The sequence below is a fragment of the Pezoporus flaviventris genome, unplaced genomic scaffold, assembly GCF_033815535.1.
Source record: "Pezoporus flaviventris isolate CSIRO_AGI_PZ_B2104156 unplaced genomic scaffold, CSIRO_AGI_Pfla_v1 ptg000007l, whole genome shotgun sequence".
NCBI classification, from domain to species: domain Eukaryota; kingdom Metazoa; phylum Chordata; class Aves; order Psittaciformes; family Psittacidae; genus Pezoporus; species Pezoporus flaviventris.
Genome location: NW_026892555.1, coordinates 72,877,616 through 72,891,319, shown reverse-complemented (window position 1 = coordinate 72,891,319; position 13,704 = coordinate 72,877,616). Strand labels below are relative to the sequence as shown.

Here is a 13,704-nt window from a genome sequence, read left to right as displayed (position 1 = left end):
TAGCAAGGGAAATGGAAGAGAAAACAGCATTAATTTAGTAATTAACAACAATAGCTGTTCACCAAGATACATTGTGTTTGCCTTTATCCACCTTTCACCCTCCCTTAATGAAATTTTACAAGTTCAGTGCTACTCCTAATAACAGCCTTCCCTATCTTCTAAGAGTCATGAGATCTCTGCAAGGATGAAACACAATCACCCACTGGGGATTGTAGGTAGTTTTAATTACTTCCTGATTTATGCATATGAAGGAAAATAAGACACTGAATTTGCTCTGAGTTATAGGCCAGAGCCATGTTACCTTTCCAAAAAACAGTATGTTTGGCATTAGCCCCAAGAGACAAGACTCCATTTAAGTAAGCCATATTGCAGAAGTGGGTTGTATTTGTACATAGCTTTTTACATATTTGTATCATCAAAATAGTGATACCAAGAGGGTCTAAGTGAGGCTAAATCTTTGAAGGAGAAAGCCTGAAGAAAGGCTTGTATGTAAAAATCTTATCTTTCTGACTAGGAAAGGAAGTCCAATAAAAATTATTAATCCCTGCCTACAAACCTTGTATTAATGTTTTGATAGTTATTGTGAGATCACCCCATACAGATGGTGCATACAAACAAAGATGACAGCCTGACGGCTGTGTAAAAATGGTTTAAGTCTCTGCTGTGCTGGTGGTGCTGATCTCTAAATTCCAGTCAAGGCTTAGCAGTTGAAGAAATTTCTTGCTAGGATAGTTTGGTAAATTTTAATACGGCTGCTACTTTTTTTTACAAAAACAGTGACAGCAGTTTTATCAGCAGGCCAGCATTAGTGTTAGAAGCTGTAACACAGCCTTTTACAACACAGTATTGAAGCCAGTTGACATTAGCTGATCTGTAGGTATCATTAGTAATGTCAAACTTCTGTTCTTTTGCAGGTGCCATCTTTTATTCTGTTGAAATTCCTGTTAGATTTCTGGCTCCATAACTGTAGCAGTGATGTATACCAGAAGCTAGTCTAATGCTGAGAGCTAGGCGTGACCATTTTTTTTGTGACTTGATGATGCTTTAGGGTACATACTTCATGTAGATGGGATATATTCATTGGCTGAGTGTCTGGTTTCCTTCCCAGAAAGGAGGACATGGACGTTTCTTTTGTAGAGTCCTCATGATAAATTATCAGAAGTTCAGTTGTGTAGTCTCAGAAGTAGATTTATCCTTCACTTACTCAGCAATAGCAAAAGCATGTGATTTGAATGAAGACTACTGCTACGTAGTAACAATTACATCAGACATTGCATTTCCAAGACTGGATTATAATAATGAAATATTTTCCAGATTAGACTACTACTGGAGTCCAGGTTTTGAGGAACGCTGTTTTTCTCCAGAGATTGTTGCTTTTCTCTTTAGACAGGACAGTTTCCACTGTAAGACCAAGGACCATGTGTATTTCAGTGTACTATGAGTGCTCCAGCTGGAATCTTTCCTGATTGATAGATTCAGGAAAATTCTTTTTTGGAGTGGTTTATTTTTTTCACTGGCCTGACATGCAGAGTGCACACAGAGCAAGTAATTGTTTCCTGACAGTTGCTCAACTGCTTTCTCTTATCATACTGTCTCTCATTATGGAATTATTTATCTGAGTTTTTCTTAACATGTGTGGATTTGAACTGACCACATAATTTCAGATTGAAAACATGGCAATAATGACAAAATAACTGGTAGGGTTTTGCATACTATAATTTTGTTCATGCCGTAATTCATGGCTTAATTTATGATGGAGAATAAAAAAGTATGATTTAGGTATGCCTTTCACATCACTGACATATTTGATAAATGCTGTGAAGTACTGCTTTACTTCTCTAATGCAATTATGTGTGAGTAAACATGTGGATGTTTAGATATTTATATCCACTAAGCAGCTTTCTCTTTTGTGTCCTTAGATAGTTAAAGACCTAAATGCAAAGGTGCTAAATCTAACTGCCTCTTATTTCGCTTTCTTTATTCATGGTTGAAATTTGCATGTAGTTAATGAATGCTTTCCTGTCTTTATCACTGTGACTGTGTAAATTATAAAGCAAACAAGTCAGAAGATTCTGTCTTTTGTTGGATGGTAGTTCTTCTCCTTCCTGCCCTGGGAACAGTGATGTAGCAAAATATCACTTGTGGTGGTCAGTCTGGTGCCCTTCCAGGGTGTTTAGAGTTAGGGAGCCTCCACAGTACTGCCTCAGGAAAGCTGAGCTTCCTCAGTCACTGTGTAGACAGTCTGGTCAGCACCAAAATATATTCTTGTGTTTTATTTTTCCTGTGCTGTAAATCAGAGAGTAAATCTGTTGTTATCACTGATGCATATAGTAACTTAATTTTTTGTGTTTACAGTGTGGCACCATGGACCAGGGGCTGTATGTAAATCTGACAGAGAGGAATCTTCAAGATGCTCAAAAATTCTTTTTAATGCATGAGGTCGTTCAACCAGTTATTCCAATTCCTTACTTCATGGAAGACAACAGCAGGTTTTCCCATGTGGTTGTGGATGTCGTGCAGGGCAAGGACATGCTTTTCCATATCATCTATCTTGCCACAGGTATGAACTCTGACTTGCTGTAAAAGCTGCAAAAGTTTATGAGGTCTATGAGTTTTAATGTTCTGTGAATCGGTTATGAAATATGTATAATGTACCTTGAACAACAGCTTTTCCTCTTTGATAGCATTCACTTGTCTTCTACCTTCTCCGAGTAGATGAATTCAGCAGTTCACAATCTCTTTGTTTATGTTATACTGTGAACTCAATTTTTGGTGTCTGTTTCCTATTCTCCTTTGAAGATATGAAGCCTACGTGCTTTTGAGGGAATGAATAGTTGGAAATTCTACAAATGGGACTTCAGAAGTTTCTCTATCTTTTGTTCTTTATTTAGCTCAGGGTACAATCTCACCCAAGATAAGATGGTTTAGGATCCTCTGAAATACAAGTAACTTTAAAAATAGCAACTACTACTATTGCTGTTGCTCTTTCTGACTTTTCTGTTTACATAAATTTTATTCCTTTCCTTTTCATCTCATTTTTAAGTAAGTCATTCATTATGCGGTTTCACACCCTGCCTTATTATTTGCCCATTTATGTATGAGCTTAGCAATGAAAGAAAAATAATCCTCCACCTAAAATTACCTTGGTTAGAAATACTGCCTTCTTGGATCAAAATTTCAAGCATCTTAAAAAAAGCAGGGGTGTCAGAGAACTGTTTTTGCAGAACAAGGATGTCCCAGCTGTGTCTGAAATACATAGTTGGCCTAAAATGCTTAGAGTCCCATGGCATAAAACTTGGGGTAGTTCTCAGGTATGTAGTCCTATGTATATAAGAAGAGAATAGTTCATCAAAGCATGATTTGTTTACCCATCTGAAACCATAATGCACAGTCTGTCTCACGATGAGTAGGCACCAAATAAGGTAAATTTAAGGAAAGAATCTGTTGATCAACAAGAGGGGAAAAAAATTCTAATCCTATTTATTTGATTTTGCAATCAGCAAAGTAAATTTTAAAATTACTATTGATTCAGTAGAAACTGGAACAATACTTTTAATTAATAAAATTATTTACGAATGAAATTATATATTCTACAGCTTATCATTTATCAAGTGCCTAGATAAAATTTGCATCGTGGCTCAATATAAGATTTCATTTTCCCTTAAAAGCATTATTCCATTTTGCAGAGAAGATTGCTTCTTTTAAGTCTGAAGAAATTTTGTAGAAATTTGGTGCATTCAGGTGAGATGGTATTACTTTGCTTATTATCCTTCTAGCTTTCTTCTTGTGCTCATTGGAAGATAGGTAGTAATATAAAAGCTTTTAATGGATTAAAACTGTGCTTGGATTTGACCATCCCAGTCCAAACAACCCATTGGCTGGTAAACCTTAGCATTGTAAATGAAATCAAGTCAATACTAAATGCTGTTTTTATTGTAGAGATCTCACGACAGAAACTGAATTACAAGGACATGTAGTGAATTTGTAATTTTTCATAATTCATATTGTCTTCAATTTTCAGTTTCCCTTGCTGTGTTTCCTTTTATCTTCAGTGAGGATCTAAAACTTTACATTTCATGATGCATTAATAAGTTGTGTTCAATAAGGATTGTAGGTTCTTTTGAATCTTTCTTGCTGCTATAAAGGTATGCTCCTATAGTCCTTATGATGTATGCTTGCCTTCCACTTTCTTCTCTGTACCTCTGACCTTTTGGTCATTCATGGAAGCAGGATACTACCTTAGCTGGATCCTTAGTCTGACTCCAGCACATGCTTTTATGTAATTAGATAGTGTATGTTTTATAACTGTGAGAAGCCATATGATAAAAAAAAACAGGTAACATTATTGCATTCTTGAAGTTTTCTTGACATAGCTAATTATATTTCACTTCTGTTTCACTCAATCACAGTGGATTTTGTTAGGATTCCTTCTGCCCTGTTTCCTACCCCACCCCCCCCAACCCTCCCAGTTGAGCAAAAGTACTAAGATTTATTTTTCAAGAAATATTAATATTCACCTTTCAGAAAAATTACCTTTTTGGTAGATATTGTGTAGAAGCTGTGGAGCTGTTATTGAGTTTGATCCTAAACTGCATGTGGTAAAAGATTACTGAGAAAACACCATTTCTGTAAACAACAGAAACTAGAAGGCAGCAGCCTTAGCTTTGAAAATAAACAGTAACTTTGGAAGCAGCCCAAGTTTAACAGTTTGAATTCCTCCAGTATTCAGCCTTACTCCCACATACAATGTCATCTATCCCAAGCTCCTACTACCATACGGCTTTTGTATGTTTGGGAGAGGTGAAAGAATGGCGTTACAGTAACTATCAGACCAGGAAAGGTTTTAATTCTTGTATGTTTTCTAATTTAATTTACTTGCATTATTAAAAATTGTATCAAATTAAATTTGGAGTTAAAATTTGGCTGCAATGCTCCCTCTTCAAAACAAGCTAAAGAAATAAAAGCTACCTGGCAGAAAAGGACATGGAGGTGTTGGTCGATAGCCATGTGAACATGAGCCAGTAGTGTGCCCAGGCAGCCAAAGCAGCCAACAGCATCCTGGCCTGTATCAGAAATAGTGTAGCCAGCAGGGCCAGGGCAGTGATCATCCCCCTGTACTTGGCACTGGTGAAGCCAGTGGTGAAGCATCTCTAATCCTGTGCTCAGTTCTGAGCCCCTCACTGCAAGAGAGGCACTGAGTTGCTGGAGCCGGTCCAGAGAAGGACAACAAAGCTGGTGAAGGGTTTGGAGCACAAGTCTTATGAAAATCGACTGAAGGAACTGAGGCTGTTTAGCCTAGAGAAAAAAGAGGCTCAGGGGAGACCTTATCACTCTCTACAGAAAGGAGGTTATAGTGATGTGGGGGTTGGTCTCTTCTTCCAAGTAACAAGTGGTAGGATGAGAGGAGATGGCTTCAAGTTGCACCAGGGGAGGTTTAAATTAGGTATTAGGAAAAAAATTCTTCACTGAAAGGGCTGTAAAGCACTGGAACAGGCTGCCCAGGGAAGTGGTGAAGTCACCATCCCTGGAGGAAATTAAAAGACATGTAGATGTGGTGCTTAGGGATGTGGTTTAGTGGTGGACTTAGCAGTGTTAGGTTAACACTTGGACTCTATGATCTTAAAGGTATTTTCCAATTTTAACAATTCTGTGCTTCTGTGATTCTGAGATCTGAAGAACAACAAGGGAGGTCTGCATCCAGTCCCTGGGAAAATCAAGGAGCGCACCTCTTTGGAGCACACTTCTGTTGGCACATGATTGATGGCTTCAGGGGGGGCCTAGTAGCAGTCTACAAATACCTACATGGAGTTTACATGGAGAACAGACCCAGACTTTTCACAATAGTGCGTGGCGACCGACAGACAACAGGCAGAGAGTTTCAGGCTGGATATAAAGACAAACTTTTTCACTCTGTGGACAGTCAAGTAGTGGATGTCAAGCAGCATTTCCCAGGGAGGATTTCAAGACCAGACAGCAACCCAGTCTATGTTATAACTATCTGTCCTTTGAGCAGAAGGTTATTGAAACCTTCTGGTGTACCTTCCAACCTAAGTTATCCTCTGTTTATCATATGCCAGTACAATGTGCAAATTGATTGGGCTAAATTACATTTTTACTAAGCACTGTGTTAATAGATGTCATTGTACTTTCTGCTGCCAAATGGAAAGTACTGCATTTAACTGCTCTAGAAGGAAAGCATTTAACTACTCTAATATAACTACAGGCAGTAAGCAATTTACACCTCATGGTGTAAAGCAGGATGGATCCAACCTATGCTGTATGAGATGTACTCTATGTAACTTTTGTAGTTACAATCCATTACAACATTCTTACAAAAACTGTCTTCTAAAATGCACAAAGTTGATTCAGTGGAAAGGTAGGCATATAGATTGGATTGAATACAAATGAATGCGCCGCTGTCTTTGTTACTCAAAGTAAAAATCCCATTCTTTGTAGCAGATAGGCAGTAGTAAAGGGAAAATTCGCTCTTCATCCCCCTCACATTCACTTACCTATCCATCTTGTTATTAAAATAGAAATATTACAGACGAGAATAACTCTGACAGTATTAAAGTGTAATCTAATTTCATTAAACATTAAATAGATATAATATTACTTGAAGAGAGACTGGTAGTAAGCAAACAACTGCATTAATCTGCTGTGTCAACAGACTTCATTTCCTAAACCTTTGCCAAGTCATCATTCTGCTGGGGGATTCTGATGTACTGGGATTTAACAGCTACAGCTCATACCAAAAATATACTTCAGTACTTCAGAAACACATATTAATCTTTCACTGCACTGACTTCTAACTCAAAATGAAGGGATATATCAATTCCTGCACATTTTATGTTGCTTAAAGCTGGCATAGTGCTGCTGGCTTTAGGCAGGCTGAAATCCCTGAAACCAATTTTAGTGATTCAGAAAGGAAAGTCAAGAAAAGCATTCACAGAAGTTCTGAACTAAAACAAATCTATAATAGTAAATTAAAAATAGAGCAATCTAGAGAACAACCAATTATTTTGACAACTTTTCAAGTTTAAAAAACTTCTTCATTAGGAAACAATCCAAGCAAAATGGTGCTGTATGTGTCATAGTTTGTTTTTCTCCCTTTTGTCCCTTACACTGCTCTTTTTATTGTCTCCCTTCTATTTCTCGCTTTCAATTTAAATGCTTCTGTGTCGCATGGTTAAAAACTTTGTCAATATCAAAAAGATTTCAAAGTTTCATTTTTTTTTTGTTTTTTTTTTATAAAACAGTATGCTGCAACAAAAGTAATTAGCCCTTATTTACAGGACTGTGGCTAAATGTATTGATTCATTAGAATGAATAAGAAAATTATTAGGTATGGCATCTATTTTGAGGGAGCAGTTTCTGGTTGCTCTTTTATGGGAGTTCAGAAAAGGTTGTATTTGCACTGTCTGAAAAGAAACTTGAAGGACATATTTTAAAAATTACTTGGTGGAAAAACTGCTGTGTTTTCTCTGTTTTCAGTCCCACTGGATAGAGTATGTCCCCTATGTATCCTGATTAGAAACACTAAGTGCCCAGTGGTGGATCTTGATTATTGAGTTTTATAGTTTAGCATTGATTAAGTTGGGTATGGATGACTTACAAAGAGAATTTGAAACCTGAAGAAAGTTTTATTGTTAGATACATTGCATGTCTCTTTAGAGTGGGTTATTCACTGAACTGCACTTGAATTTTTATGTCATAAAGCCAGGTTTTATCTGAGGCTTAAAGATGACTGGAGGATGTTATAAAAGGTCTTGAACTTCCCTTTCCAAGAAGTTCTAAAAAGTGTTTTTCCTCCCTTTCAGACCTAAAATTACATGTAGCAATGCTGAGAATAATGATAATACAGTCAGAGACTGTAGTGACAGGACAAGGGGTAACGGGTTAAAACTTAAACAGGGAAAGTTTAGGTTGGATATAAGAAGGAAATTCTTTCCTGTGAGGGTGGTAAGGCACTGGAATGGGTTGCCCAGGGAAGTTGTGAATGCTGCATCCCTGGCAGTGTTCAAGACCAGGTTGGACGAGGCCTTGGGTGATATGATTTAGCGTAAGGTGTCCCTGCCCACAGCAGGGGGGTTAGAACTAGATGATCTTAAGGTCCTTTCCAACCCTAACTATTCTATGATTCTATAAAAATAATTCTGATGAAACATGTACAGCAATTATTATGAAGAAATGGAGAGGTTTCATGAAGAAATTTCAAGAGGTTTGGTTTGGTTGTTTTTGTTTTTTTTTTTAAATGCAGATGATTTTCCATGCATTTGCTTTTAGAAGGGTTATAACAGGTAGTAAATCCCCACAAATATAACATTTTTCCTATGAAGCCCTAATGCTGTAGATTGTCCAGAAACTAGTCTCAACCTCATGATGAAGCTATTTGGAAGTACTACTGAAACTCAATTTGGAAAGGCTGTCAAAACAGTTTATGTTTCTCCTTTTTGTCTTACCAAATGGGAGTAAATTGATGAAAAGTAGTGCACAATTGTATTCCTCTGTGATGTTTGTTATAGTTCTGACTTTTTCCTTTTGTTTTTGTAATCTGTACAGCACACCTTTTGCTAGGGAACAGCCCAAGGTCTTAACAAGAAAAAAGTTGTGTGTGTGTTTTGGCTAAAAATTCTCAGATGAAATATTGTCATTTTCCTGCAGACAACAGCTTCTGATTAAAGTGTGCAGCTTTCACAGTTTCATATTTATGATGTTGTAATGTATATAGTATGTGTAAAGTTACTGACCTTAAAATTATAAGCAATAATGCATGCTTATGTGCATTTCCTGTGTAGTGAAGACAGCAACAAAGCTTAAATTGATTGCATTTTTTTTCTAATTTGGTGGTATTTCTGACTGTATTAATTATTTCAAGTGTGTTGAGGTTATTGGAAGTAATCTGGATAGTTTTTGTAGATAAGAGCTATAGATTTTCCTCTCACTTTGAGAAACACTTTCTTAGTCTAGAAATTGCAGTATAAGTGCAATAATAATAATGATGATCAAAACAGTTGTAATTTGAGTCACAATGCAAGTGTGAAAGTGGAAAGTAGTCTATTTGTATGTATTAATATTTTCTAGTTCAAAACAAGAGAAACAGGGAAATTGGAATGCAGGTGGATAATGGGGCATATACACTGTGAAAGGCAGTTGTTACCCTTTAAAAACTATTTAAAATCTTCTGTTGTAAGAAAACATGGTTGCTTTGTTTCTTATGCTTTTCCTTGAAAGATATAGTGTGCTTTTACACAGTTGTGAAGCACCCATACAACAGCTTTAAAACTATTTCCCTGTAACGTCTTATCCTTCTGACCTTATGCAATGTCATTTTAAGAGGCTTGAAACAAGGACGGTCAGTTACTTTGCTGTCTAAAACTGGTGCATGTTGGAAGACAACAGTCCTTACAGCAACATATGATCTTGAACATTTGTTTAAAAAAATCAAATGGTAAGCCCTAAAACCAATAACTTTATTCTCTGCTCCTTTTGTAGTGACCCCTAACTCTGATAAAGGAAAACCCTATCTGAACTAATACTTAGTTTATAATATTAATCTTTCTAGGAAATTGATAGCATGGTTTTGTCTTCAAGAGCCTAATGTCTGTCCTGGCATTTATGCTTGTTACTAAGAATGTTACTAAGAATGCTTGTTGTATATTCCTGCTAGAATGTTTGTTATTTTCCAGTGTAAACCACAGGTTTACTATGTAATTTAAACACAGAAATGTTGATTTGCTGCTGCCTTGTGTATTGTATCATCTGTATTGGGCAAAGTGGCTTTAAAATGTTACCAAATGAAAATGGTCATGTCTAAAGTCCAGCTAGATAATTAAAAATTATACCATAGGGTTCTAGGGGATCAAACCCAACATTTAAAATGTCCACTAGTACTGATTTTCCTTGGCTTTATCACTGTGTGTATAGATAAGTCATTCTTCCAGCTCCAGTTGGAGAGTGCTAAAGATTTCTTAATAAATAGATGGTTCTAACCAGACCTGGCTAAATTATTCACTGACAGCAATTTGTATGTGAGAATCATAGCCCTTTATTTGTTTCACAAATTAACCACCACTTATTTGCAGTCAATTTTTGTTATTCTAATCAACCCATAAATAGGTCATGATTTTGATTAGTTTGTTGCTGATATTTGCTTATACAGTTTTGTTTATCATTTAGATAACATGGTCATGAATTGTCTGCTGCAAATAGATGGCATTTGTATTCTGTTCTCTCATGGGAAAAATTTAAGTAGGAGAAGCCCTTTTTTTTCTGATCACAAATTATCATTATTTCTTTGTAATTGCCCAGCTCTATCAGAAAAAGACTATAAATAAATGTCCAAAGAACATATGGTGTGTGCACTTCTGTGCAGGCACTGAAAGTCAGAATTGCTGTGGGAAGCAGTTACTGGCTGAAGAAGAACTGGCTCTGCTTGCATAAGGGAAAGGGTAATTCACTGGCTGGGGAAGGGAAGATTGTGAAGAGCTGAAGGCAAAGTCTCAACCTTTCATTAAAATGGACCAGCTCCTCTTCACTGAGCTTTCAAATCCTGATTGACTACGTTATAAACTTAGAATGACCAAATAGGTTTTCCTTCTTCCTTTCTAGTTTTTGCAGGAATGTCACCTCTCCTTCCTGGCAGGAAAACTGGAGTTGATAACATTTGTTTGTTATTAGATAACTCTAACGCACAGAATATGAAGCTGTGAGTGAAAAGTATCTTACATGGTATTCAGTGTTGACCTGCTGTCTTCAAAGCTAAGTTTTCTATTAGATCTAAGCCTATATTCAAATCTGTTGTTTTATTCCTGGTAGCATACAGTGATGATCAACAGACCTGGTTCTAATTTTGAAAACAGCTGTTGAAACTCGCCTTATGTTGGGACAAAGTTTGACCTTTGAACCGTGTAACTCTTGTGTGAGTACACAGTTGGTATTCAGGACTCTTCCTGAGAGAAGTGGGGAGGAAGCCTTCCTGCCTTTGAAGGGACTTGGCTGTATCAGAATTTTCAGAAAGGATTAGGCAACTTGGCACATTGGTGAGCATTGTGAACTTTAGAATATTCTGCAAGGCCTTCTATTTCTAAAAAGTCTTTAATTTAAAGTGGACATTTATAAAAGTGACTCAATGAACCCCTGCCAACCAATGAAGAAATTGGAATAGTTAAATCATGATGGGAGGGAGGGGGGGGTAAGGGAAGAAGAAGTCCAAACCCTTCATGAAACTCATCCTTGACCATAAAACAAACAAAAAAACAAACAAAAAAAACCCCAAACAAACAAAACCCCATAAATGTTGGATCACAAGTATGATGGCATTATATGTACGATACTCAGTGTGAGCTGTCAGTAAAGCGGAAGTTAAATAGTCTATTGAACTCCTGTTTGTGTTATGAACTTCTCCGTTCTGTAGCCTTTTTCTCGGTAAACCTCAATAAATACAAATGTTTACAACTATACAAATACAAGCAGTGCCACTAGTAATCAGTAGGGGTTTCTTCCTATAGTATTTGTGGGTGTTTTTTTCCCTTGTCTTTACCCAGCTCTGGTCATAGGACATGGCAAATCTTCATAAACTAAAGAATTTGTTAATACAGATATGACTTGTTTACTTTGTTCTGTGACTTGTAAGAGTTATCAAAATGTGAAGATGTATTACTGTGGCCTTTGTGTGAAGAGTCCTATAACCTACAGGCAGATTCACAAAAGTTAGATTAGCTTCCATATGTATTTTACTCTTTCAAGTCACTGGGTAAGAGTCATAATACTTGGAGTATAGACTCATTTGTCTACACATTCATTTTTCTATTTTATTTTTATTTTTCTTTCTTATCCCATGAATCTTGTAAATTTGGTAATACAACTGCTCACCTTCAGTAGGAATAGGCATGACCACAACCACCAAAGAGGTTAGATCACTTGCCTAGGAGACAAGAGCTGGTTTTTGGACTAAGAAGCTGTGTGAGATTTCTTGGTTATTACCAGATGTTCTGACTCCCAGACTATTATATAAATAAGATGTGATATGATTATATGTGTTGTATACTATGGCTGTTACTGCTTCAGTGTCCTAGGGTAGTGAGATGAACATCTGGCAAGAGGTTTTTGGTTTCATGTCTCTAATCCCAATTTTGCTTCTGTCATTTCTCTATTTACTTCCTAATTTACTTTAGATTAGAAAGAAATCAGCATCATTCTTTCCATCTATATTTCTGAACAAAAGACGTGCTTCATGGTGAAACTGCTGCTGAAGTACCCTGTACTGGATTTGTACTGGATATCTGTCTTTGGCTCATCTAGGAACTGAGGCATAGGGGCGTGTACTATGAAAACTGCAAATGAGTTTGAGTGTAGGATAGTCCCTGAAATATTCCAGTCAGCCTATGGCAGTCAGCTGTCTTTCTGACACTTCCAATGAAAATAGCCACATATGACTCAGTTAAGAAATGAGGCAAGGTTTATTGTGCATATCTGAGAATAGTTTTCTCTACTTGTGCATGTAAGTGCTTCTTTGATCTGGGACCTGGCAAATTTATTCAGTAGGAAAACACTATCATATTCATAGCATGCATTAGGTAGTACAACATATTTATTATTGTGGTGGCATGAAGGAAGGCAATAAAAAAATAATAGGAGCAGTATGCACTTCCTGTCCAGTCAGATCCAATCAGAGTTAATACATCTCAACTTTGGGAGACTGGCAGGAATCCAAGGCTTGTATTCACTAGTAATTTTAGCCTTTGTGTACAGTGTGGCATTCTTCATTGCTGCTGTGTGTCAGGTAGAAAGCCTTAAATCATAAGAACCATTTCATCTTGTGATTAATATCTGCGTTTATTATCTGCTCTACTACTTTAGTTAGAGGTTACACATTTCTTTAGAGGTGTTCATCTTCACTCTCTGAGAATTCCAGTCCTAGCTACGGATCAAACGTTTTACAAGGTCTGACAAAAATTGGGATGTTTTCTCTTCCTGAGAATAAGTTTCCGTGAAATTAATATAGACTTTTTTGTTAGCTTGTTTCATTGTGAATTGTCTTACCCAGTAGCAACCTTATAGTTTTATTTCTTTCTTTTTTTTCGGAATCCAGGATATCAAAATATTACATCTCTTGATAGGTGTAATGTTTCCCATTCAGAACCATAAGAATTCGTGTGTCGTGTTTGCCTCAGGGTTTCAAATCTTGTGTGTGATTTTTAGCACAGTAAAAGCTGGATGTTGCGAACATGCATGGCTGTAATTAAAATATGTTGCTAAATTGGTATTCTCTAGAATAGGTGTTACTCATATATAGCTCTTTATATTGGATCTGTTTAGTTATCATCTGACTGTCCTTAGGGAGAATAAAAATTCTGAGCTAGAAGAATGTGTCTTTTTGTATACCAAGTTATTGCAATCTGATGCAAGATAAAAAGTTATACTGGGCTTCTTTGAGGATGCTGGCTTCATTTGCCATGATCTTTGTAAATTTTTTTTTATTACTCAGTAATTTAGAGACATAAGTAGAACCGTATAACAGAATTAAATACAAATTCAAAATGAGATTATTGCTTGGTAAGATCAAGGACTTTGTGCCTCGGTCTGTATTGTCTACTTGAGATTTCCTGATACCTTCACAAGGAGGATAAAGAGTGTGACATATTAGAGCCAAACTTGAAATTGTCAGTCACCTGTTTGCCAAGTGAGGAGAAAAACCTTTCT

The 13,704-nt window shown here is 36.7% G+C and overlaps 1 protein-coding gene across 7 annotated transcripts in view; it reads left to right on the top strand.

Moving 5' to 3' along the window:
• Positions 1 to 13,704, top strand: part of SEMA5A (semaphorin 5A) — an 831,366-nt gene that overhangs the window by 200,500 nt on the left and 617,162 nt on the right. For all 7 annotated transcript variants that reach the window (XR_009742648.1, XR_009742649.1, XM_061449193.1 and 4 more), the window contains one exon: positions 2,356 to 2,560. Coding sequence is in view for 5 of the 7 variants with exons in the window: in XM_061449193.1 (XP_061305177.1) it covers positions 2,356 to 2,560 (205 nt within the window). In the remaining 2 variants the exon portion in view is untranslated. The remainder of the gene's footprint in view (positions 1 to 2,355; positions 2,561 to 13,704) is intronic.